The 25,976-nt window shown below is 46.2% G+C and overlaps 2 protein-coding genes and 1 non-coding gene across 3 annotated transcripts in view; 1 reads left to right on the top strand and 2 right to left on the bottom strand.

Annotated features, from left to right (window-relative positions):
- Positions 1 to 3,418: 3,418 nt before the first annotated feature.
- On the bottom strand, positions 3,419 to 23,559 carry PIN1 (peptidylprolyl cis/trans isomerase, NIMA-interacting 1; the record flags this gene model as incomplete). The annotated part of the gene is made up of 3 exons (XM_034792815.1): positions 3,419 to 4,640; positions 13,359 to 13,469; positions 23,331 to 23,559. Coding segments are annotated over 3 exons (450 nt in total), but the record flags the coding sequence as incomplete, so codon positions are not given.
- LOC117889295 lies at positions 11,481 to 11,646 on the bottom strand. The gene has a single exon (XR_004648436.1). It is a non-coding gene; the product is annotated as a U1 spliceosomal RNA (small nuclear RNA).
- A 90-nt stretch (positions 23,560 to 23,649) lies between the features above and the next one.
- The window catches only part of FBXL12 (F-box and leucine rich repeat protein 12), a 14,115-nt gene continuing 11,788 nt past the window's right edge, over positions 23,650 to 25,976 (top strand). The window contains exon 1 of the mRNA XM_034792814.1: positions 23,650 to 23,659. Coding sequence (XP_034648705.1) covers positions 23,650 to 23,659 — 10 coding nt within the window. The remainder of the gene's footprint in view (positions 23,660 to 25,976) is intronic.

The raw sequence follows: 25,976 nt of genomic DNA, 5'->3' as shown, positions 1-25,976 counted from the left end.
GGCCTGGGATCTCCGTGCTACTAATCCACAACTCCCCTAGGGATGGCCCCCGGAAAGGCAAGAGGCCCAGATGTAGGCTAGCAGGACTTACCAAATCACGGTACCATGCCTCAGATGCTCCCTGCTCGGAGGGAGTTTTGCAGCAGTGAGCACGTTTTACCAGGTGCTAGGACAGGATACCGAACCCAGTTCTGAGCAAGGGGGGATTAAAAGAGATGGGGCCTGGGATCCACCCCCATTCAGAAGCACCAAGTGGCACAGGGTGCCAGGTGCATCACAGAAGAGAGATCATCACTAGAGAGGAAGGGTGGTGGCTGGTAGCCTAAGGCCCTAGGCTAGGTCTCAGAAGATCTGGATTCAATGTCAGGCTGTCTGTGTGACACTGGACAAGTCATTAGTCCTCCCTTCCTTGTACGATATAACCCTTCGGTCAGACTGGTCCAGGTAGCTCTCAGAGGACTGTCACTCAGTGCAGTGCCCTGAGCTCAGATAGGCGCTATTACCGTAACTCCTGCTCACGTGAGGGGAGAGTCTCTGGCTTCCCTCTTTGTGCTCAGCTCTTTTCACAGGAGAGGAGAGCTCCCAAGAGCCAACTGCTTTGACTCTAGATTTCACCCTCAGGGGCCCAATGCTCCACCTGGAACAGGAGTGTGGAGGTGTGGCCGAGGCGGGCAGCCGAGCCATGCTGCGGGCATACCCACTGTTTTCAGGCAGGTTTGTACTCTTGCCTATTGAGCTACCATGAGTGTATACAAATAGGCGAATCACCCCTAGTTCGTAGTGTAAATATAGCCTAAGTGAGCCCCTGGCACAGCTCGACATGGGCTCACACGACAGGTGCGCCACCGTGCGAGGGCAGGGGTATGGGGAGGGACTCTGGCTGTAGTAGACAATTGCTCTGCACTGGAGAGGGAGGGAAGGGAGCGCTGATCAAACCCCTGCATCCTGCTCGAATGACACTAGCTGCAGATCACTCATCGTGCACGGGAGCTGCTGTGGTGTGTGGGCCTTACCCCATTAGGTGCTTTTCCCCTCTCAGCTGGGCCAGGACACCTGTTCCCCTCTGTAAAATCCTTATGAAAATGGAGCTGTTTGGATTCGGTGCAGCAGCTCCCCTGCTGTAGATACCAGACTCCTAAATGACATGGGTCAAAGCTTTGCAGAAAGGAACAGTGATTCTGGATGGACACCTGAGTGGGGCCTAGGTTTAAGAGGGCAGGTGGCCCAGCATGTTTTAAAAACCTGGTCTTACTGTGCAAGTTTAGGCCCATATTCCTAAGACAGCCCCTGACCAGTAGATAGCCGGGGCACCCGAGGGTATAGTTTCTAGTCCCAGGGAGCCAGGAGCCACGCTGCCCATTGAGAGGCAGATGCAGAGAGCTGAGGAGACTTCACTGGAATAGGTACACGATGCTAGGCTATGGCAAAGGACAGGAGCAACATCAAATCTCTTTCCCTGCCAACAGAGATAGCAGATCCTTCAGCAGAGGGACACGTGAGAAGGGGCACGAACTCCCAGTCAGTCCCTGTGCCCTTGTTCAATTAGCATCTCCCAGCCAACTGTGTATCCTACACACACATCCCAAGCAAAAGACAGTGCGAGCAGGAACTGAAGAGACATGACAATTAACCACAGCTGAAGGACCGGCGAGCTGAAATGATGTGCCTGCATGCAAAGGACTCTGGATTGCAGTGCCAAGATCCTGAGAGCACACTGCCATGAGAGTGAGCAGGGAAGGGATGTTAGCAATGGCCTACCTACCTCACCTGCACCGAAAACAGCTTCAGGATGTAACTGCAAAGCAGGGCATATTTACCCCACAATAAAATCCTTTCAGCAGAGCCTCACTGCATGTTAATGGAGGAGTCCCGCATGCAGAGCCAGCAGGAGTCCCAGGGCTTGAGTCATTGCTGCAGGCAGGGTAATGTCAGTGTGAAAGCTAATAGGGCTCCCTGCGGTTCAACACACCTCAGCTCTGTCCACAAAAACAAACTGGCCAAGGAGACTTTCACATTCACTCCGGCCACCACCACATGCTACAGCAAGGTTTCTAAGGACAGACAGACTCAAACTCCAAGATACCAGACAGAACAGGCCCCCAGGCAGAACCCCACCACCACTGCCAGGGAAGAAATTTCTGTTCTCAGACACTTCAGAGCATTTGTTTTTGCTGCTAATACCACAGCAGGGTCTCAGTGGCAGGAAAGGGGAAGGGCTGGGTCAGATGGTATTTCTGGCAATAGCACCAGGCAATTCAATGCTTCTGCGTTGGAGGCCATGTCTCAGAATGCCCCTCTCCACATACAGCTGAGATGAACTCAAAGGAACAGCCAGAGCCGTTCAGACCAGCTGATCATTTAGCCCAATCTCCAACATGGCCATTACCAACTGCAAGAAACTCTGTAATGGACAAGTAGGGAATAATGTGCCCAGGGGGAGACTTCCCCCCGCCCCAAACACCCACTAGGTTAGTAGTTGGTTTGGATAGCTGCCCTGAAGCACCCAGGTTCCTTAACCCTTCCCTGTATGGCCGGGAAGCTCTTTGTGGGAGGCCCTATGCATGCAGTATTCCTAGCACTAGGGGGGCAGTCCAGCTTCCGAAAGCATTCAGCTACCAATACCTCAGCTAGTTCACCACCTTTTAACAGAGGTATCTCCACTTCCCATTTACGTTTGATCCTGTTTTCATGATATTGCAGTGATTTGGGGTAATTTTCCTTTTCTAAGTTCTCACCTGATTGTCACCCCACAACAGGGAGGGTATTTTTTTAAATATGTTGCTATGGAGACTAACTGTCATCTGATACGCAAGAGCCTTCCATTTCCCCAGAATGACTAGCAAGGGAAAGAACAGAGGCAGAAATGCAAGAAATATTCATTTTCAGATGCCTCTTGGTTTAGGTGATCATCTTAATTGGCTGGAGCTTTTGGGAGATGTTGCCTTTCGTCATTTTAAAACAAGATAGGAATCTTTAAATCACACCAAGGAGTCACCACTGTCTGTAATGGCTGGTTTGATATAAAGAAAACCTCTGTAGATTTGCAGAACTGAGAGAATTTGGGAAACAGTTACTGAATTAGACACTACAGAGCCTGATGTAGCACTCTTACGCACATGGAGTTGCGCCTAACTCCATGATTCCAACAGAACTATGCCCTGGGCAAGGCCCTACTCAACACAGCCACAAGTGGCAGAATCAGGCCCCCTGTTATTTGGCGGCTGTTTGATTTTCTTTCAAGACCCGGAAAGAACAGGTAAGAAAAGCTTTGTTTAATATCACTGGAGTTATATTTCTGTTTTAAGATCAAACTGGCCAAAGCTGCCTTTACACATGCTGCACAGGGATTTAAAAAAGACCAAAGAGATCTGTACAATCCAGGGAGGAAGGGGAGAAATAATCAATGCCAGAGCTTTGGAAATGTTCAACTGGAGAGGGCTTTATTTTCTGCTTAAGAGAACTGGAACTATACAGCATCTTTGCACTGGACCGAAGCTGGGAACTTTATCTGGTTTTGTTTTGTCTAAACATAAGCAATGCAGTGTAACTGGAAACAGTGACATACAACGATTAAACCACAAGTGGATAAAGAGAAGCTCTGAGAAAACAGCACTCTCTCCACACTGCAGTCCCTCCTACTGAACGGCACTGTCATGTCTTAACGGAGTGACCTCATGCTGGAATAGTTAACACACAGTATTCTATATACCACTACACAGCTTAAGTGGCTACTGATCTTTCTGTACTGGGAACTACTGCCCATTAACCCCCCTTTGTTTATACTCATCACAAACCAAAAGGCATCTTCAAGTTTTAAGTCCATGCAACGGCAGAGGTGGAAGCTCCAGTTACCACTGTCTGGCAGGACCAACAACCTGCACTGAGCCAGCTACATGAAGGGAAGTTACACACAGGCACCAGTGACAGGCCTTATCAGCATGGCTCTTTGTGTGGTATCTTAACATCAATTTATAAATGGCATTGACAGATTGGTTCTACAAACAAACTGGGGTGCAGACCAAATGCTGTTTATTCTAGATAAAACTTTTTTTTTTTTTTAAAGCAGTGCAGGGATGCAGGGGTGGGACAGAGATTCATTCCATCTTAAACACCAGAGCTCACCAGTCATTTTCACCACCATCAGTGCAGTTCTGTAATAAATACTCTGTATCTTTAATAAGGTGGATGTGGGAAGCATTGAAGTGTGACCTTTAGCATCGACACATCTCCTAAACGGAGGAATTGTCAATATAAAACTCAAGCGGCTGGGGCATGCCTGAGAATTTTAACATTCTCTCTGCTTATGGAAGATACTACCGTCTGTTAGTTTGATTGCATTCTCATCCTTGGCTAACCATGCATCTCTACAGGTGGAAAACGTGTCAGGTGCCACGGAAGGTATTGAAATATGAAATGAGGTTTTTTAACTAGATCTATGAAGTTCATTTGGGAGAGTGCAGGGCTGGAGTAGGGTTTTTTTTTTCCCCTTTCTTCCCCTTGCCCTTTCCTTTCTACAGGTCACCAGGCACTTCACTCCGTACGTAGAATGATGTGGATCCCTGAATCTGTGAAAACTGGTCCGCTCATCTCACCAGCCCGCAGCGCAAATGAGGCATCTTCAAAAGGTTTCTGCATCTGACCTGCAGAAAGCAGCAATGAGAAAGAGTTCAATTAAGTCAGCAGAGAGTGGAAGACTTTTCTGAGCACGCCAGCCTCAAACGAAGGCAGCCTCCAGGCAAGCAACGAAGTCCCCAATTAATAGCTTGCAGGGGGGGTTTGTTTTCATCTGTTCCCAGCAGACACTCCACCAACACACATGACTCAGATTCAGAGCTTTCACTCACACCTCATAAACATCACGGCTGCCAGGAAAAGTGTTTCAGCGAGCCGGGAATTCAAAGGGCAGAGGAAATCTCCTCAGCAGATTCACTGGCACAAGAGGGTGTTAGTCTTTCAGTCTCAGATGCCCTTAAGGCACAGAGAGGGGAGAGATGCGGTGTGCATTACAAGCTGCACTAAATAATTTACAGGATGCATCTGGGTAATGTCATGACCTAGATAGACAGCATGCTTAACGCTCTGGTCTCCATGTCACCAAGCTCCTGATGGTTTATCAGTGGAGACCTAGGAAAGCTACAGGTGATGCTGGGATGGCTCCTGCATGAGACAGAATGAGCGGGTGGCTTAGGGCAGTTCTGCAGTGGGCTACAAAGGTTCGGTTAGAAGGATTTCAGCCATGAGGGGAGTTACCGATTCAAGAGGGAACAGGATTTTTGCCCAATTTCCTGAGACAGTTTGGAAGTTATAGCAGAGAAACTGCATCTCCCAGCTGAAATAACAAGGCTCCACTCTGCCAGCAAATCACAGTCTCACTGTGGGACTTGCACACCAGATGCCTGCAAAAGGGCAGAGAGCCTCCTGGCACGTAAGGAAGCTTCATTCCCTGCACTTAGCACTTTGCAGCGTTTGCCTTGAGATGCCTGAAGAGGGATAGATCATCTGCTCGCCAGGAACACAACATAAATCTCCTGTAAGTTTATGACCCTTGTCTCGGAGTTTCAAGACAGTGCTGTAGCTTTGGACGCCTCAGCACATTAGGAGATGGCTGCAGAAAGCATTAGACAGCATGACAGATGGATCACCTAAAGAGACATTTTGGTGATATACTAATCTCTCTGGGAACTCAAGCTTTCCAGCCCCACATAGGCCATACATCCTGGATGCATCACATGCAGCTGAGGAGCTGCTACTGACTTCACATATTTTACTTTTGGGTCTAAATCCATCCATCGTCATTGCTCTAGCAACGCAGCAAGATGCCATGAAGGCTAGATTCCTCCTTTCAGGATTAGTCATAATAGCTTCAGCCTGATGTCTTACCCTTCAGAAGAACACTGGCTTTATTACTGAAGTAACCTGATACATAGGACTTCTCAGAGTTCTGCTTCTCTCCTCGATTTAGTGTTTAGAATTTAGATTAATTGGTAGGAGAGGCAAACTGTTCGCCAGTCTCACTAATTCTTATTCTAACGACACATTCACGCAGGATTCAAACAGCATTATCTCGCCTAGAACTGCGTACAGAAAACCCTTCATCTTAGATTTTAGTTAATTCTGCTACTAGCACAGGACCTTTACTTCAGACGAGGAACGAGCCCTTGTGCGCCACACCAGAATAATTTTCCTAAAGCAAAAAGCATCAATTACTTGCAGTTTTTCAAGAAGATAAATTGGAATGTTTTAGCAGTTTCACCTCTGAAGTAACCAGTATTCACAGTTCTAATAAATTATGTTTGCAGCCCAAATGACAGCAAGAGGCAAAGATGGAGACTAAGTGTGACATCTCGAGAGTGCAGCAGCCATTTGCAGTTCTACTGTCATCTAGTGGAGACAGAGTCTCGCAACATTTCTTTACTTTCTGATTAAACCAGGAGAAATCTTTTTCTGTAAGTCACCAAGAACTACAATGAACTGACGGTCTCCAAATGAGCCAAAACTAGCAGTCACAGCATCCCAAGATTCATGGGTATTTCACGGACTCCATAAAATGCCAGCGTTATGCACGGTCTAAAAGGAAATATTTGTCTGAGGAAGGAGGAAAAGTTTCTCACCATGTGCAGTAACTGGAATTCTTTGAGATCCGTGCCCCTGTGGGTGCTCCACTTTAGCGGTGCATGAGCCCTACATCTTTGATCAGAGATTTTTGGTAACAGTGCCTGTTCTGCTTGCACATGCGCCCTACACACCCCATGCCCTGTACCGAGGCTACATAAGTAGGGGCCTACCAAATTCACAGCCATGAAAAACGCGTCACAGACCATGAAATCTGGTCTCCCCCTGTGAAATCTGGTCTTTCATGTGCTTTTACTCTACGCTATACAGATTTCATGGGGGAGATGAGTGTTTCTTGAATTGGGGGTCATGACCCAAGAGGGAATTGCAGGAGGATTGCAAGGTTATTTTAAGGGGGGGTATTGCCACCCTTACTTCTGCGCTGCCTTCAGAGCTGGGTGGTTGGAGAACGGTGGCTGTTGACCTGGCAGCCAGCTCTGAAGGCGGCGCCCCGCCAGCGTAGTGCAGAAGTAAGGGGGGCAGTACCGTACTATACCACCCTTATTTCTGGGCTGCTCATTTCAGAGCTGGGCGGCCGGACAGCGGGGGCTGCTGACTGAAAGCCCATCTCTACAAGCAGTAGTACAGAAGTAAGGGTGGCAATACCATACTATGCCATCCTATCCTTTCTTCTGCACTGCAGCTCAGCCTTTGGAGCTGGGCTTCCGGCTTGCAGCCGCAGCTCTCCAGCTGCCCAGCGCCACCAGCGCAGAAGTAAGGGTAGCAGCAACCCTCCCACACAATAACCTTGCAACCCTCACACAACTCCTTTTAGGGTCATGACCCCTACAATTACAACACCATGAAATTTCAAATCTAAGCTGAAATCATGAAACTTACAATTTTTTAAATCCTGTGACCATAAAATTGACCAAAATGGACCGTGAATTTGGTAGGGCCCTATATATAAGGCTGTGTGGGAGAACCATCCTCAGTTCCTTCTCTACGGGAAAGCCCACAGAGGCAGCACTGATGCAGAGGGGAGGAGGGAGGATAGCAAAGCACCCACAGGGTTCACATCTTAAAGAACTCCCGTTCCTGCTCAAGGTGAGTAATTTCTTCTGAGTAGCATCCCTGTGGGTGCTCCATTTCAGGTGACCCCCTAGCACAGTAGTCCCCAACCTTTTTCCTCTGGCAGGCACCAGACGACGAGCCACGGAGGACCGTGGCGGCGGACAAGCATCCGCCGAAATGCCACCAACAAGCGGCATCATCCAGAGGCATCGCTTCAGAAATGCCACCGATTTTCAGCGGCGACGCCTCTGGATGCTGCTGCTTGTCAGTGGCATTTCAGCGGGTGTTCGTCCGCCAGCCAGTACGCGGGCACACTCAGATGCCATGGCGCCCATGGGCACCGCATTGGGGACCCCGGCCCTAGCAGTAACACTTCTGGGAGATGGGAATTTTGGAAAAGAGTCCATCACTAAAGATGGAACTGTACTGCCTACTGAGGCATTCATTAGGGAACTGTGGTTGGAAAACGTGTGCACTGAGGACCATATCGCAGCCCCGCAGATTTCAGCAACCGGAATGTCTTTGAGTAGAGCTACGGATGTAGAAGGTAGTAGAGCATGCAGTCACTCTCAGAAGAGGTATAACCTCAGCGAAATCGTAACAGGCAATAATATATCCAGAGATCCATTTAGAAAGTCAGATACTCCCTTAGCTGTGGCCGCAATAGAAACGAAGAGTTTAGGGAATCTGCCTGAATAGTTTCCTCTTAACATCTAATGTAGGAGAAGCCGACTCCTCTGTAGACTGATGCAGCTTAGAAAAAAAATGAAAGGTGAGTAGTTTGGTGGATATAAAATTCAGGACACCATAAGAACTTTGGCTGAGATCCTAAAGATACCTTGTTTTCCAGGGAGAAGGTAAAGCCCGTCTCACCAACCTTTCAAGCAGAAGTGTTGACCGCTAAGGCAGCCATCTTCAGACAGATGTCGCACATAGCTAATGGCACAAAGGATTGTTTCATGAGACAGTTAAGAACCAGGCTGAGATCCCAAAGCAATGTAGGGGCTCTAATCTGCAGAAAGAGATTGATAAATCCTTTCAGGAATCTCGCTGCACTCAGATGTGCAAATACCAAGAAACCACCTATTTGCACACAGAAAGCTGTTATTGCCACTAAATGAACCTTGATGGAACTCATAGAAAGGCCAGAATTTTTCAATTCCAACAAGTAATCCAGGATTGAGGAAAGAGGCGACTGGATGGAGAAAGATGGCACTGGTTACACCAAAGGTTACACTCTTCTGGGAATGGACAATCATCACTTGACAATTACTTGCTCTGTTCATTCCCTCTGGGACACCTGCCATTGGCCACTGTCAGAAGACAGGATACTGGACTTGATAGACCTTTGGTCTGACCCAGTATGGCCGCTCTTATGTACTTCTCAATTTCGGAAGGGAAATATGTTGAGTAGATTCCTTTTGGCTATTTAACCAATCTTTTGTACTTCTGTGACGAAGTGGGACTGTTCTTAATGTCTCCTCTCAATACTGTGTGGGTGCCTCAGTTTCCCCTATGCATGTCTCAAGTCTCTAGGGGGTGGGATAAAGGCCAGTATGCATAAATGGCCGACACTCTGTCTCCTAGAAACAAATGGCCGGGGCCCCTCCCCCCCCGCAAGGGGATGCTAAAGTTGAACAAAAAGCTCAGGTGACCTCCTGGCCCGGGAAAGAGACAAAGGCCAGAGGAGGGGCTGGAGGAGGTTTCAGTTTGGGGCTGGCTGGGGACGGGAAGTGAGTGCAGACGGGGTTGCCTGGCTCGCTGGGCCCCAGAATGGACCCAGCTGAGGGGTCCCGTTCTCTGCATCTACAAGCTCTGTTTTAGACTGTGTTCCTGTCATTTAATAAACCTCTAGTTTACTGGCTGGCTAAGAGTCACGTCTGACTGCAATGTGGGGGGTGCGTGCAGGACTTCTGGTTGCCCCAGGACCCCGCCTGTGCGGACTCACTGTGGGAAGCGCACGGAGGGGCATATGCTGAATGCTCCAAGGTCAGACCCAGGAAGGTGAAGCCGTTTGAGCTTCTTGCCCTGAAGACAGTCTGCTCCGAGGGAGAGGAGGCTCCCCAAAGTCCTGACTGGCTTTATGGGGAGCAGTTCCAGAGCATCGCCCGGGGACTCTGACAACTTCCAATGAGCGTGTGGTCTCTTGTCCAGAGAATCATTGAGGAACCAAGCTTGTCATTGCAGAATGTTCAGATTGGGGTGAAGTGTCTGACCCGCATCCTGAGACAACAGTCGAGGTTTGATTGGGAGCCGCCGCGGAGGATGAGAGAGGAGTTTGATGAGGCAAGGAAACCAAACTTGTCTTGGCCAAGTTGGTGCAAAACAATTTTGGCTTGGTCCTCTCTGATCTTGATAAGGACCTTTAACAGCAATGAAGTTGAAAGATATACATAAAAAAGACCCCCAAGTTAGGAATATTTTGTTGAGGATTTGAGAGTCCAGCTCCCATTCATAATTTAGGGAGAAATGTCTGCTCAGGTCATCCACCACGGTGTTATGTGTACACGGGAGGTAAGCTACCGAGATGACTATCCGATTGGGTACACGAGTTCCAAAGCTTTATCACTTTGCTATAGACGGAGGGGGAAAAGCACTCCACGCTGACAATTGATAGAATACATGCATGCTATGTTGTCCATCATGATCTTGATGGAATTGTTTTTGAGTAGGGGAAGAAAGTGAAAGCAAGCATTTCTGACCCCTTTAATGCCAACAGATTGATGTGCAAACGCTGTTCCTGTTGCAACCATTTTCCTTGGACTATGTGAGGACCCAAATATGCTCGCCATCCCAAGAGGGAAGCATCCAATGTTAACATGACTGCAGGAGGATTCTGGCTGAACAGGATTTCTGCACAAACTTTGGGTGGATCCATCAACCAGGTGAGTGACTGCAGGACCTGACTGGATACAGATACCTGCTTATTGAGACTGCATTTATTGGATACCTAAACAGTCCTGAGCCACCCCTAGAGACACTGAAGATGGCATTGTGTGTCACAAAAACATAAGCTGCCATGTGCTCCAGCAGTTGTAGACACGTCTGTGCTACAGCTTGAGGGCTGAGGTGCACTCTTTGTATAAGGTTTTATATATAAAAATAAAAACACAGCAAGGAACCTGTTGAGAGAGAGAGAGAGAGAGAGAGATCCTCTGCCGGTTATCAAATCCAGAAGCGCTCCTATAAAAATCAATTTACTGAGATGGGTCAGTGACCCAACCGACCTCAGCACCAAGTGACATCCAGAGGTTGCAAGGAGCAGATATCTTGGCTCATTCAGTACTAGAATTCCTGCAGTACCAACAGAACTCAGTACCATCACCAATGATGTTGAAGAGGCTGTTGTGCGAGGCACTGATGTTGATACTGAGTGGGGTCACGGATTCCACTGAAGCTGGTCTCTCGGTGGTAGCAGTCTTTGTTACCAAGCCCTAAATCACTGAGGTATTGGACTTACCATGAAGCACGTTAAGGCTTCAACTATCTGAAGTACTTGGCGCCTCACTAGCTCTCTTCTTGGGACCGGTGACTGGGTCTTCTTTGATGAGGAGCTCTGTTGTTTTGCTTCCCTTATACTTTGAACAGGAAGCTCTTGGCACCAGCGGTGCAATTATAGGTACCTCAGTCAACGAGAATGCCAGAAACTGGGGTTTTGGTGCCATCTTACTTTTGGAAGCTCTCGGTGACAGTGATCTCGATGATGATGAGGCACTGACAGATGTGGAGGGTACCTGTACAGCAGAGTTCTCTGTACCCATTCTCTGAAGCCGGTCGTAAGGCCTTCTCCATCGTTAACTGTCTATGCTTAACTTCCCTGTTTTTTTTTTTTTGTTTTTTTTTTTTTTTTCCCCCAGGGGAGAGCGCGAACGCAGTCCCCCACTACCACAAATTATGCAGTCGAGTTTCCCGCATTTGGGGAAATCGCAGGGGTCAGCACACCCGCAGTGCAATGGATGAGCCTCACCCTGGGAAAACCACCTTCGTGATCATGGTATCTCAGGACTTTCCCGTAAAAGAAGAGCATCTTTCACAGGTGCTGGGAAAGGGCTGGGACCGCGAGAGTCTCTGAGGCAACGAATGCAATGGGAGTGCCCATCATCAATAGGTCTCAACAAGAGAATCACCTTTTAAATCTTTGGGAGACTGGCATCCCCAACAAAAGAAAAAGTTGTTCAAACCCCTCACTGCAGGGAAAAGATTTTTCTTAAATAAAAAAAAGGGAGGGGAGAACAGAAGTTCCAACTATAAGGTGCTAAACCTACTACTACAAAGCACTAATTATGTAGCTAAAAGACTAACAAGGGGGGTAAATAGACAGCAAACAGGCACATACTAGACTCCATCTCTGGCCGAAGGCAGCTGAGAAGGAACTGAGGGCAGTTCACCCACACAGCCCTTTATAGCCTTGGTACAAGGATGTGTAGGGCACATGCACAGACAGAACGGGCACTGCTACCAAAAATCTCCAATCAAAGGCACAGTGGCACACGCATGCCTGGAGAGGAGCACTCACAGGGACAATACTTGAAGAATCCCTGATTTAACTGCAATATAAATTAGATCTGTATGTGGATATAAAACAATACTTTATTCGGATACAACTATGCAGACTGTCCTGTGCACTATCTGCTCTCTAACATACCCTTGCAGCATTGTGCATCAGCATAGATTTCTGCTGCAAAATGTGTATAGTTGCAGCCGGGCAAAAATTCAAAGTGTTCAGGAACTTGCCTTAAGAATACTGACTCCTCATCCTGCTATCCTCACCAATGAGCTTAGGAAAAATGTGGGATTTCCATTGATTGTGACACATGATTCCACCTCACTGTTTCAGCTGTAGGCAGTTCTCACTAGACTTCTTCCTTTTGGGTTTGTTCAAGTTTGTGACTTTGGAGAACATGTTTTAAAGCCAAAGACAGAAAATGCTGTATTTGCCAGCACCAATTTCCTGATTTACTCCAGCTACAATATTCAACATGGGCACATATCTTTTATGTGCTCCTGGCATTTATGTGGCGGTTTTTTTGTTTGTTTTTTAACTACATCTTTTACAGGATTTCATTGTTTTGCACTTTGTTCTATTCAGTGGAAACTGAATACATGAGCAACTCCAAACACTATTAAAAATTAAGTGATCATAGTTAGGACAATGAATCTCAGATGGTTCAGTTTCACTTCTAAATTTCAAAGGATCTTCCTTATTAATGGGATTTATTAGGACACTTGAAATAAGGGATCTGAGAGCAGCTTCTTGTATTTACTCCCTCACCACTCAGATCAATATTTCTGAAATGAATTCCCTCACCAGCAGCATTATTTTTGGTTGGCTGAAAATTGCACCCATTTCACCAATTTGCTATTAACACCCTCCCCCTCCCCCGAGATTAGTGCTTAATTATCTGCCTGGCTTGTCATTAGTTTCATTTGCTCATTTCCTCCTTGTTCACGGTTTGTTACGCTAAACAACTGGATTCCCATTCAGCGTGGCTGAAAAAAAATCTCTCTCAAAGCGAAAGCCAATTTCATAAGGAGCGTTTGTGTAACATCCTCTCCTCCTAGAATATCACCATAGCTGTATTCCTAACTGGTTTAATGTCTAAGCAGCAAACTACATTTCATGTGCAGCACACCAATCCACTGGGGGGTGGGAGGGATTATTAATTCTCACCCCCTACTGAGGAATTTCAATGTCAATTGTGTAATCTCAGTATTGAATTCATGTCACCTACCTCTCCCAAAAGCACCCAGGTCTCCTCCCGCCTTTGCAGAGCTGCAGTCGCTAAACTGGGAAGCGAGGGATTCGAAATCTTCCTCTCCAGATTTAATCTTCTGGATGTATCCTGTTGACACACGTGATAATTCATAGTCAGAGGCAAGAGCCAAGTCAGAGAGCATGCTGGGGAGCAGAAATATTCATAATGAAAATGGGTAGATAAATCTGAGCTTTTGTTAGTTACTGAGGAGCATTTCAAGGGACCTGCTTTTCCCCTGTGCCATTTCAAAGAGGTGCTTCAGTCTTAGCATCCCCTAATGGTAAGTGTGAGCCATTCCAGAAGGTCCATAACTCCCAAGAAACTAGCACAGCACCTCAGGACTTCGCTTCATCTTCTTTGTGCCAAACATCAGCGGCCATTTGCTGCACTGAATCCTGGAAGTTCAGGTTGCACTTGCAAGCATGAATGCCACTTTGGCCATGTCTACACTACTGGTATTTACTGAGGCACTGCTATGTCACGATAGCACCATCGGGTCAAAGTTTCCTACAATAACAGGAGGCGTTTTCCCATCACTGTAGAAATTCCACCTTCCTGAGCAACAGTGGCATTCTCCCGTTCACCTTCATGTGTTTGTGTTACAATGTAGTTGATCATGTAAATAACGTTTCATGCTTTTCTACAACCTCAGATGCTCTCGTAGGATCTTTTACTACTGTGTGCTGTTCTGTGCATACTAGAAAAGAATCCATGACAGTGACTTACACAAGATGTGCAACAAATGGGGAAGCAGCTCCTGTGAAGCCCTAACCCCACTCACTATTCACCAATCAGTCTATAAACTACAAGTACTGGGTTCCTACAGAACCTGTCTCAGCAATTCACACCTCAGACGCCTTTTCACCACCCAGCTAAAACGGACAGTCGTGCACTTTCCAAAGTGCTCTGCATGTAAGAAGCGAGGTTTGCAAATCCTCTTAAATGTAAATCAAGTCAAAACTATAAACTTCCCCCACAACACTCAGAAGCACTTCTTACCGAAGGCTATTTCCAAGCACCTTTCAATCTTCCTTGTGCATCCTAAGCCGTTTCATCTCTAGTTACTAACAAGGGTGGTGGGGAGAGAGGGGTTGAAATGCAGAAGCTCACCACCAACCAAGACAAGAACTTTGTACTTAAATCTACAAAAGTTTACCCTTGGTCAAAGGCCAAACATGGAAAATTTCAGCCAAATAGGTGGAAGATTTGGAAAGTTATGGGTGTCCGAAAATGGACTTATAATGGAAATGCTCAGAGCCTTAACTGGAAGCTGTGTCTTACAACTCCAGCACATGTACTACCCTGCCCTCCTCTCTGCGTAACAAGAAATAACAGAATGTAACTCACCTTTTAGATTGTTCCTTCACATCAGCCACTCAACATTTGACTTCTATTTTGGAGAGTAGAAGGGGGTATCTAACTACTCAGGCATTGAAAACATTTAATCAGAGACAAGCAAAACCGTGTCACACGCAGGTATCTGAATTATGCCATGACAGAGAGTTCTTGGTGGTTCATTGAGATCAGTTAGTCTCTTGAGTAAAGGGCTATGCAGGATTTTGGGTTCAAAAAATAAGTTCATGGAGGATACGTCCATCAACGACTATTAGCCAAGATGGTCAGGGATGCAACCCTCATGTTCCGGGTGTCCCTAGCCTGTAACAGCCAAAAGCTGGGAGTGGACAACAGGGGACGGACCACTCGATAATTGCCCATTCTGTTCATGCCCTCTGAAGCATCTACCATTGGCCACTGTCAGAAGACAGGATTCTGGGCTCAATGGACCATTGATTTGACCCAGTATGGCCATTCTTATATCTTAATGCAACTGAATGGGCCATTTTGGAGAGCATCTCTGGCATACAGAGTACTACATCACTGCTAAATCAACCAGCACCGGCCTTGCTTTACTTTTTAATTAGAAGCCATTAGCATTAAGATTAACAAAGGCACCCAATGCCCTCCAGCTATTTTTGCGAGAGGCACTCCACAAAAGCCGTGAATGGTATAGAAATTTGCTTCAGTGTTTGTTTAGTTTCACTGGAATGAAGGAGAAATTCCCTCCTAGGCCCAGTCTAGCATTTCCCTCCACCCAGGGCAGAGACCGTACCCTGCACTGCATTCTCCCAGGCTCTGCACAAGTTCCAGTGGCTCAAGGAAACGGGCTGCCACCATTTCCACTACTGCACAAGCTGACAGAAGGATGGTCCAGGCATTAGGGTGCTAGCCCAGAAGACCTGGGTTCAACTGTCTGCTCCGCCCCAGCTCCCTGCATTACCCTGGATAAGTCACTCAGGCCCAATCTTCAAAAGGTATTTAGATATGCAACTCCCACTGAAGTCAATGGCAGTTAGGTGCCTAACTACTAGTCTCTGTGCCTCAGTTTCCATCTGTGAAATGGGGACAACAGCACTGCCCTGCCTCTCACGGGGCTTGCAAGGATAAGTTCTGTAAAGCTTGTGAGGTGCTCGAACACAATGGAACTGCGAGTCCATACCAGTACCATAGAATATGTACATCTCAGCCATTAGGAAATCCCACCTCTTCTCCCTTTGTCTCCTAGTTCTTTTATCCCCTGGTTTCACACTCCTGCACCTCCCTAGTCAGTTTCTGTCTCCCCTTCGCATTTACACCCTTCACAGAAATGTTGCAGCCACCCCAGTTGTGATTTGGTGACTGATAAAATAAGCATGTGCTTTTTTTTAAAACAATAATGGCCTAAGCTTAATAGCAGTACTATTAACAGTCAAGGAGTACTGGGGTATTATTAATCTTATAACAGCATCTAGAACCCCAAATCAGGGCCCCCCCTTGAGCTACGCACTGTAGTGAGAGGGGCCCTGCTGCAAAATGCTTACAGCCTAAATAGACAAAAGAGCATGAGGGGAAGTCACAGAGGGTAAGTGACTTCCCCAAGGTCACACAGGTCAGCGGCGGTGCTCTACTCCGAGCTCTGATCTCCCAAGTCCCGAGTCCAGTGCTTTTCCCTCTGGACCACAGGATGTTATGTCACATTAACAGCATCATACCTGTGTGTGCTTTAAAGAGAGAAACCGTGGCACACCCCTAAAGAGGGGGAAGTTGAAGAAGGATTAATCAACAGAAGTGTGCCCTCGTCCCAGGAGACCTGTGAAGTGATCATGGCAGAAAGACTAGCACTACCAGCTTGTAGCATTTCAAAACTCAGGAGGTGGTTCTCTCCTCTAGCCGTGAAGGACAACAGCAGGGGACCGGAACAAGTCAGTCTTCAGATTATTTATAATTAGGGATGGCAAGGTCCTAATGCTCTTTCAGATAATAAAGGAGAACACAGATGTTAGAGGGAGAGATTCGGATCTCATGTGCCCGTTTCTCCACTTTTGTTTTCTCTGCATGCCTCTCCTGAGGCACCCTATAGGTGCACATGCCTCAAAGGTGGTGCTGCTACCTACTTAACTTCAAGGGCTCATGTCCGGGGAGAACTTCAGCACCCCAAACAAAGGTGAGGGAGAGCTTCTTACTTCTTTCAAAGTAAGTCAAGCTTTCCTGCCTTCCGGACACCCAGTCTTCCATCTCCAAAGAGAAATGCTGGACACAGCAATTGCTATGAAAGGGGAAAGACTGTGCTTGGTCCAACCATTATCAGCATCCTACCAGTGAAACCCTGCAAGATCTTGGGACCCTAAGGCAGGGTAGGTGTGGCAGTTGGACTTTCAATAAGCAATGGCTGCTGGTTCTCCTGAAGCATTCAGGGAGAGGCACACAGGAAAAGGAAGTTGTTTAGCCTGAAGTCAATAAATCTCCTGGTTTCAGAAGCTGAAGAGCTTAATTGAGGTAACTTACCATTTGGGCACTGTAAGCCAGGTGAGAGCACTCATGCCCTGAAAGATGGGCATCTGGTCACTAGAGGTCAAGCTGTAGTTCATTGCTGTAGGAGGTCAGTGGAAGAGCCTAAGAGTGAGTGTGTGAGTGAGCGAATATATGAATAAGAGCGAGAGCGAGCGAGCGTGAGAGAGTGTTAAATTCTTTTTAGTAGTTTGGGGCAGGGTTCCCCAACGTGGTACTCGTGGGCGCCATGGCACCCATCGGGGCATGCATGTGCACCTGCCTACTGGCCGCCGGACAAGCAGCCGCCAACATTCAGCGGCATTTCGGTGGCAACGCCTCTTGATGACGCTGCTTCACGGTGGCATTTCAGCGGCTGCTTGTCCGGTGGCCAGTCCGGCGCCCATCCCACGGGAAAGGTTGGGGACCACTGGTTTGGGGGAATGCTCAGGGACAGAAGAGGGCAACATCAGATGCAAAAGTTTGAGGGGATAAAAACTTTTGCTACCACATACTCCAAATATGGCTCCAGAAATGCTCCCTCATTAGCAAATATTTTTACAGATGAACTGCATCTGCACAGGAAGCAAATGCCACTCTGACATCTTGGATTTATAGCATTATACTGGTGCAAATGGCGCTTTAAGCCCCTTTTCTCTCTGTGTGCACTATAAAGACCAACTCAGTCAAGCCACAGGTACAGCAATTCAGGTGCAAGCAGCCCCGGAGACTCTCAGCGAGATCAGCACAGGTAACTCAGGGAAGAAGTAGGCTCTGAAGTTAGGAAAGTAAGGCCGCTTAGCGCAGAGGGAATCAGAAGCAGTGGGTGGCAAGAAAACGAGCAAGAGTGGGAGAGGGCAAAGCAACTAGCGGGGAAATAGAGGTACTTAAGAACAGCAGCAGCTCATGCAGCAACAAGAGCGAAGATGTTAGCAGCAATGGAGACCATGTTGACAGCACCACGCATGAAGAGAGACCATGAAGCGAAATGCAAAAATCCAAGTGTCACTAGAAGGAGTGAGCTTGTGGAAAGAGACACCACATTCCTATTGGAGTTGTAGTGATTCCTGCCTTGCACTGGTGGGTCAGTGGAGTTTAGAGATGTCTCAGTGCTTGTTGGAATTTTAAGTGTTCGCCATTACATGCAACATTCACATCTCAGCAAGGAGATAGGAGCCCGTCGATATTCAGAGAGGGGAAGGAAATGAGCTTCCTCCTCAAAACCCCAGAACTACCCACAAAAGCTTGTGGCAGCCCTTGCCTTGGATGAGACATTGCAGGAAGCTGCCATGTCATGAAGAAACGAGAGGAAAAAAAATTCACTGACAGCAAGCTAACCAGTCACTGCCAAACAGCTACACCTCAATGATTCTCCAAAAGACTATCTGGTTTTGGTGACCCAACCAGTGACAAAAATATATGGTTGATTTTTGTCTTAAGCCAGTATGACTCAGTCTTCTGCTTGGCTAAATTTTGTTTATTTTTAGGGACTGAAAGAGGATAGCTTGGTTTTTAAGTAAAATAAATCTGTCAAACTATATCAGATTTCATTCAAGCAGTTCCCAGTACAATAGTCTTCCACTGACTGAAACAGAGCATAAAACACTATTCTTTATTGCTTCAAGTCCTTGGGATTTCCCCAACAATGGCGCATTTCCCCCCACCACCCCAAAGTTCAATCAATTGGATCCCTTCAGCTGAAGGAATTGCCAGTACCCTACATCTGTGTAATTATGCAAGGAATTTAATTGAGTAGAGAATTGTTTCTGTATCTTTAGCTGGACTAGTACTAACCTCAGAACCAGGCCTGTAGGAAAGCTGCCAGAGAGTGGCAGAGAGGAAGAATGAGGGACTGACTTCTGACTACAGCCCTGTGACTATATTTGAGAGCCATGGTAGTTTATATTCCTTCTGAGGAATGAATGTGATGATGTGCTTTAACACAAAGACACTAGCAGTAATGGGAGTGGTGTTGCTAAATTAAAGGGGTATGCATATTTATCCCACCTTCTACTTTGTTGAATATGTATTCCTTAGAGGTGGAGTGGGAGAAGTGAGAGCGAGCACACAACGGGAGCTGTGTATCAGTTCAGAATCTGTTCTGTGTTTTATTTAAGGAAGATTAATGCAAGATTATGAGTAAGCCATTTACCCCAGAGAGGCTTGTTGTGTCTCTTGTGCCTCGGGGCAGAAGACCATTTGTTTTCTTAGCATTTATGTAGGCACATTTCAGAGGGGAAAATGAATATTGTTTATCTAATTAAACTAAGCTGCTCCAGCCTATTGTAAACAGTATATTTGCACAATACATTTGCTATCAAAATACAGCATTCTTCCAAAATACATGTTTGCATCACCCTAAGTGCATGTTTACTTCCAAGCATCATTCTAACCCTGCTGGTAAATGCGTCATATTACCTCCCGTTGCACCAACACACATACAAGAAGGTTCAGTCTTAATTTGCACACTCATGCTAAAAACAGGAAAGGCACCCGAGTTAGGAAGGGATCATAAGCTTTAGTGTTAAAGTCCCTGAGTAGTCGGTTTGTACCATGACCTTCATGCTGTTAAAAGCTTCTGGAGTATGAAGTTGTTACAGTGAATTTCACAAGCCTGCAAAGTGAAACTAAATAATTTGGTTATCACAGCTCTGCTAAATGTAGGACAGTTTATTAGTCCAAGCACAAAACGTACTTGCCAACTGATGATCTTGAGGTTAAAGCACTAAACTGGGGGTCAACTTGTTCTGCCATGGACACCCTGTGCAGCTCTAGGCAAGACACTTACTCCCTGTGCCTCAGTTCCCGTCTCCAATGGGATTAATAATCCTTTCTTTCACTAACTCTGCCTTGTCTATTTCAATCAGAAGCTCTTCAAGACAGGTACTGTCTCTCACTATGTATTTGTGCAGAGCCTGGCACAATGGGGCCCTCTAAACACTGCTATAATACAAATCAAAATATCAGGATTATAGTGAAAACTAGTTTAACCTACACATTTTATTCACCCATTGTAACTTTTGTAATGGTATAAGATTTTGCAATGCTGGTTTATTCACAAATAATAAATCACCTCTAGCTGTCTTCAATCTATTTTCCTTATTACTCGGAAGAGAATCACAAGCAAGTAAAGTGTCCAAAACTAACCAAAGTTCGTCTATCTAAAACGCTAACCTTTAGCAGGTTCCCTGAGGACAGGAGACTATAACGAAGCATTTTCTTTAAACAAATTCCAATCACAGGTTTATATTGCATAAAATTTTAATTCCAGAGTTAAAGATTCTGAAGGAAATAGAGACTTAACTGCTCCCTAAACAAAACGTAAGACTGGTGTGCTATGTCTGTCGAACAAATGCCTCCCAAGAGATCTACTTAAACAATTCTGTGCTATAATTACGTTCATCAGGTACAATACATCTGCACAAAGAAATTCAATGATGCCTGACTATTTGTCAGAAATTGTAGTGGAGTTAAGCTGTGCATTCATGCAATACATTCTCTAGTGGGGTTTTTTGGTTTGCTTTTTTTAAGCTTTATAATTTTCTGTCATTTTCAGGAGGAGAATACCAGATTGATACTGTTGACCCGGAAAGAGCCAATGTGTCATCTCACTTTCCTGGAGCAAGGAAAATGCAGAAACAACCTACATAAAATAATTATGAGTGGATGTTCCCTATGACCTTTGCAGGGAATAGCGTTTATCAAGCACAGATGGGAGTGTTAACAGAAATAGATTTTTTTGATCATGCCATTTCATTCTCAGGAGACAAAAATACAATGATAATAAACATGATGAATGAAAGAATCCCTAATGGCCTTTATCAAGAACGCAGCGGGACATTTACATCAAATAAGTTTTAATCACATCTCTCTCGTCCTCAGGCGCCACACAGGGAAAAAGATTGCTAAACATAAAAATTATCTGAGAGTGAGGAGACTTCAGTCTCCAGGGCTGTCAAGCCTGCATTTTAGTCTAGCACTAAAAATCACTTTAAAATAAAAATTACATCCGGATCTCATACAGAACAAGATTAAAAAAAGTCTCTCCATAACCTTATCAGATGTTGAAGACCTGCTGTGTCTGAGATAAAGGAGGGCACCCAAACAAAGTTATAAAGACGACTGATTCATTTATTCAGAATGATGTTATTCGGGCTTCTAAGAGGGCGATAATTTGCGTGCAGATCTTCTAACAGCAGAAAGCCTAACTGGCTGTACGGTTCTGAAATACCACTTAGTTAACACAGCTCAAGAGAACTTTTCCCTCTAAAATTCACTCTCTCTCACTTGGACCTAAGTTTATGAACACTTGCTCTGTACCGTGACAAAAGCACTCTTGCTTTTAGTACAGTAAAACCCCATTTATCTGACCCTCCATTTTCCAGCTCTCCATAGGAGCCAAACAACCAGCACACACAGATCCAAAACAGGCACTCTCCTGTGACCACTAGATGGTGCTGCAGGCCCGCATTTTCCCATTCTCTGGATTATCCCAATTTTTGATTATCCAATCAGGCCCTAATCCCAATTAGATCAGATAAATGGGGTTCTGCTGTATCAGTATAGGACAGCAAACTTTGCTGTACTACAAAATGTCAATTGTCAGTTATTTGATATGATGTGAAATTCCCCCCATGCAAAGAGCAAACAAGACCCACCTAAATCCTCACCTCTATGCAGGGGGGGCAGCATGAGGCCTAGATACTACTGCAGTCTTGTGCTAGCTCTTTGCACAGAGAAGAGTTTCACCCTAAGATACAAGTGAATCTACTAGGATTAATTACTGTTTATGACAGTCAGGCTGCAAATATTTCAAATTATTTTTATTTATAAAATTCTCAACTCCATGTGCACAGTTCTAATAAGCTTTGTTGTAGTACTCCTCACACCCTGCAGTACACAACAGCTTCTTTATTATGCCAGTTATAACTAATTAAGCAAGCTAACTCACAAAGGAGATTTTCCTGAAAAGGTGCTAGCATTCTTGGCAGTTAATTCCGCATCTCTTTCAAAACACACTGGGCACCACCGCTTGGTTAGTACCCTGGAGAGCCTTCACGGCTACACGGAGTTTGCTGGGGGTGATTTTCTTCTCCCCCAGATGCTGTCAAATTGTTGTTTTTTTTAATTGAAGCAGGGTCAAGGCTGTTGCGAGTAAAACCTCATTGCTGAGCCCTCCAAAAGCAACAAGAAACTTTACAATAACATAACAGCATGCAGCAATAACCGTGCTTTACAGCTTCAAAGCACTTTACAAAATGTTAATCCTCACAACACCCCTGTGAGGTAGGTCAGACTATTTCGCAAATGGGAAAAAGGTTAAGGCGCTGATCCAAAGTCACTGTGGAGTCTTCCTACTGACTTCACCCCAGACCCTGACTAACTTGGCCCAAAGCAATAGGAGAGTCAATGGAGAAGCTGGGATGAGAATCCAGTCTCTAAATGCCAATCCCATGCTCAGTTCACAAGTCCAAACCTCACTGCCTAAGCAGCATCCCAATTAAAAGCTACTGCCAGCATTGCAAGGGACAATACGTATGGTGACTTGTCACAACAGGCCTTAGGAAAGACACAGGATTCCATCCCTCTTGGACCAGTTTAAGGCCATCGCACACTGGGAAACTGACTGTGTTGGGAAATGTACATTTTGTGGATCATCTAAGTAGGATATTTGACTACCCCTGTGCAAATGTTTATGCATATCTCAGGCACAGATTCATCAGAATTTATAGAAACTGCATTAGGGCAAATGAAATCTTAAATGTAGAAAAAGGAAGATGTTAAAGGAACATTTGTTTTCGCGTCAAATAATTATTTTATTTTTAATATAAAAATAATATACACATTTACAAAGAAAATACAAATACACCTGTCTGACATGACATTACAAAAACACAAAGAGTGGATGGGGAAGGGATGAATCCTGTTCTTATGTCATTTAATCAGGGTCAGTGAATCACACAGCAAAATTGATTCCCCAAGTGGCTGTGCTACACGAAAGTCCATGTTCAAGCCACTTGGCTCAAAAACTTTGCCTTAGAGTGTTCATGCCACTAATAAGCCATTTCTCTGTGTGTGTGTTTGTTTTAGGCCCTAACATGACTTTCCCCTTTTCTACCATCAACCTCTCCTGCTTTTACTTGCCATTTATAAGCTCCAGTGCCTCATCTTTGCTCCGCGTGATCTTTTCCTGCCTCCACGATGAGGGTCTTCTGGATTGGTTGTGCTTCACCAAGAGGTGCGAACAGCGCACTTTGGCGGGCTCTCCTTGGCCGTTCTTCCCGCCACCGCTGGGGCGCTCCCACTGGCTGGCATTCGTAATGTGATTGAAGTAGTACACACGGCCTACAAATAAAAGGGAGGAGAGGATTAGATTTTAAAAGTTCCTTTCAGACTCATGGCACTAGTTTCTTGCTTATCTCATCAGAAATACAAGACTCTGAATTTCTGCAAGTGGATGAGAATGTGTGGATGTCAGCTCAAATGAGGAACTGGAAACACTCAATACCCCATAATAAGGGAATGCTGCAGCACTGCAGATGTCAATCCCATCTGTTAAGATTCTGGTCTCTAACAAACATTCCTAATAAGAAATAAAGGAAGGGGTGGTGTGAGCACAACAGCTCATCCAGCCTCTTTCCAGCTCTGGCAAGTCACTTCAGTCCTGATCCAGTTCTCATTGAAGTCCATGTCAAAACTCCCAGATTTCTATACAAGAAGGCCCTTAAACCTTCCCAGGATAACCTTCACCACAGGTGAACTGGATAGTTCATATTTGTAAAGTACTCATTTTTATGAAAGCAGAAAGCGTGTCTGCAGCCTTCCGGCATCACACAACAGCAACACACCTTCTGAAGAAGTGCATTCACACAGCAGAACTCTGCGTGTATTATCCCTGAAGAGAAAGTGAAAGGTTCTGGGTTTCTGGCAAAGAACAAGGAGATTATCTTCACATATATGTTGGGGTAAAGCGATACATAAAGCATGGTGAAATCCCTACACAGGAAGGATGAAAGGCCTACATATCAGTGACTCATACCTTACAAATGCATCATAATTTACAGATTTCAGAAAAGATGTGGACAAACTGGAGAAAATCTAGAAAAGCACAACAAAAATGATTAGCAGTCTAAAAACCGTGACCTATGAGGGAAGATTGAAAACATTTGGTTTGTCTGGGGACATAACAGTTTTCAAGTATATAAAAGGCTGTTACAAGATGGAGGGAGAAAACCTGTTCTCCTTAACTTCTGAGGATAAGACAAGAAGCAATGGGTAGTTTAGGTTGGACATTAGGAAAAACTTCCTAACTGTCAGGGTGACTAAGCACTGGAACAAATTGCCTAGAGAGGCTGTGGAATCTCCATCATTGGATTTTTAAGAGCAGTTTAGACAAACACCTGTCAGGGATGGTCTAGATAATACTTAGTCCTGCCAGGAGTGCAGGGGACTGAAATAGAGAACCTTGCAGGGTCCCTTCTAGTCCTACAATTCTATGATCTTGCAGCTGGAAGACTAAGCAAGAAATCATGTGTGTGTGCCGGGCACCGCACAAACAATGGGGCCTTGATCCTGGATGTGGTTTTGGGTGCTACCACTAATAAAAAACACACCCCAATCAAAACCAACTGCTCTTTAGAATAAGCAGCAAAATTCTCCGGAAGCAAGCAATCAAGAGGACAGGGGACACCCAGCTGTGCAGCCAAGCCAACTAATACTGTAACTTGGAGATGCTGCAAGCTCCTGCCCTCCACGCTGGCAGCAGTTCATTCCTGCACGAGCAGGAATTCACATGGGCCAGGCTGATTTTCTGCATCATTAACGTCCCTCTCTATAACCCCTTTCAGCCCAAAGGATTTTGAACCAGCAAACCAAGTACTCAAAGCTCTAAAGGAGTGTGACTGTCACGCACAGAGCACTGCACGGAAGGCAACAAGGGGGAAAGGGAAATTCCAGCCCAAAGATACAGGGACCAAACCTCCAATTATAAAACAACTACCGTGGGCTTGTCAGCATCCTGGCAAAACTATCTGGAACACATGATTCATGTCATGATCCTGTGCAAGTGTTTTGCCTCTAAAATGCACATGGAGTGTGTCATGGCCTTGCTCTAGACTTGACCCTACCCCATAGCAGAACACGCCCCAGTATTCACTCCACCCACACTGGGACCAGCATCCAAGAAAGACACCTTTCCAGCTTCCACTTGCCCTCCCCACATAGGGACACTCCAGAGCTTCATTCCAGACTTGCCCATCCACCCCAAGGTGAACAAACACGAGCCCTCCAGAGCTTGCTCTCTGGTCTCATACCATGGGGAAAGCTTATCCCAAGCAAAGACATGGCGAGACCCCCAGCCTGCCACACTAGAGCCTCCCCCACCACAGGGAATCACTGATAAAGTCACTTCAACCCTGGCTCTACTCGGTGTATGCAGCAGGACACCCACCAAATAAAACCCACACCCCACCCCCAACCCTCTCCCAGCAAGGCCCTCCCCCTGGGAACCAATCACCCACCTCAATAAGGGGGGGCTAACCAACCCCCCAGAATATCTCCATGCGACAGAACCACCCCCCACAGACCAGCCCATGGGACCAAGCAACCGTCCCCCCCCCCGTCCCCCAGGAGCTACACCTCTGGGACCAGCCCTCTGGCCTCCAGGCCCAAACCCTCGGCACCCCAACCCCTCTGGGGCCAACTCGCCCCCCCCCGCCAGGCCTGCCCCCCCCGGGCCCCCCCAAGCCCAACCCCGGCCCGCGTCCGTCCACCCACCCGACACGGCCCCCC

Source organism: Trachemys scripta, chromosome 16, assembly GCF_013100865.1.
Source record: "Trachemys scripta elegans isolate TJP31775 chromosome 16, CAS_Tse_1.0, whole genome shotgun sequence".
Classification (NCBI taxonomy): Eukaryota; Metazoa; Chordata; order Testudines; family Emydidae; genus Trachemys; species Trachemys scripta.
The sequence above is the reverse complement of the archived record's forward strand: the minus strand, read 5'-3'. Positions and strand labels throughout refer to the sequence as shown.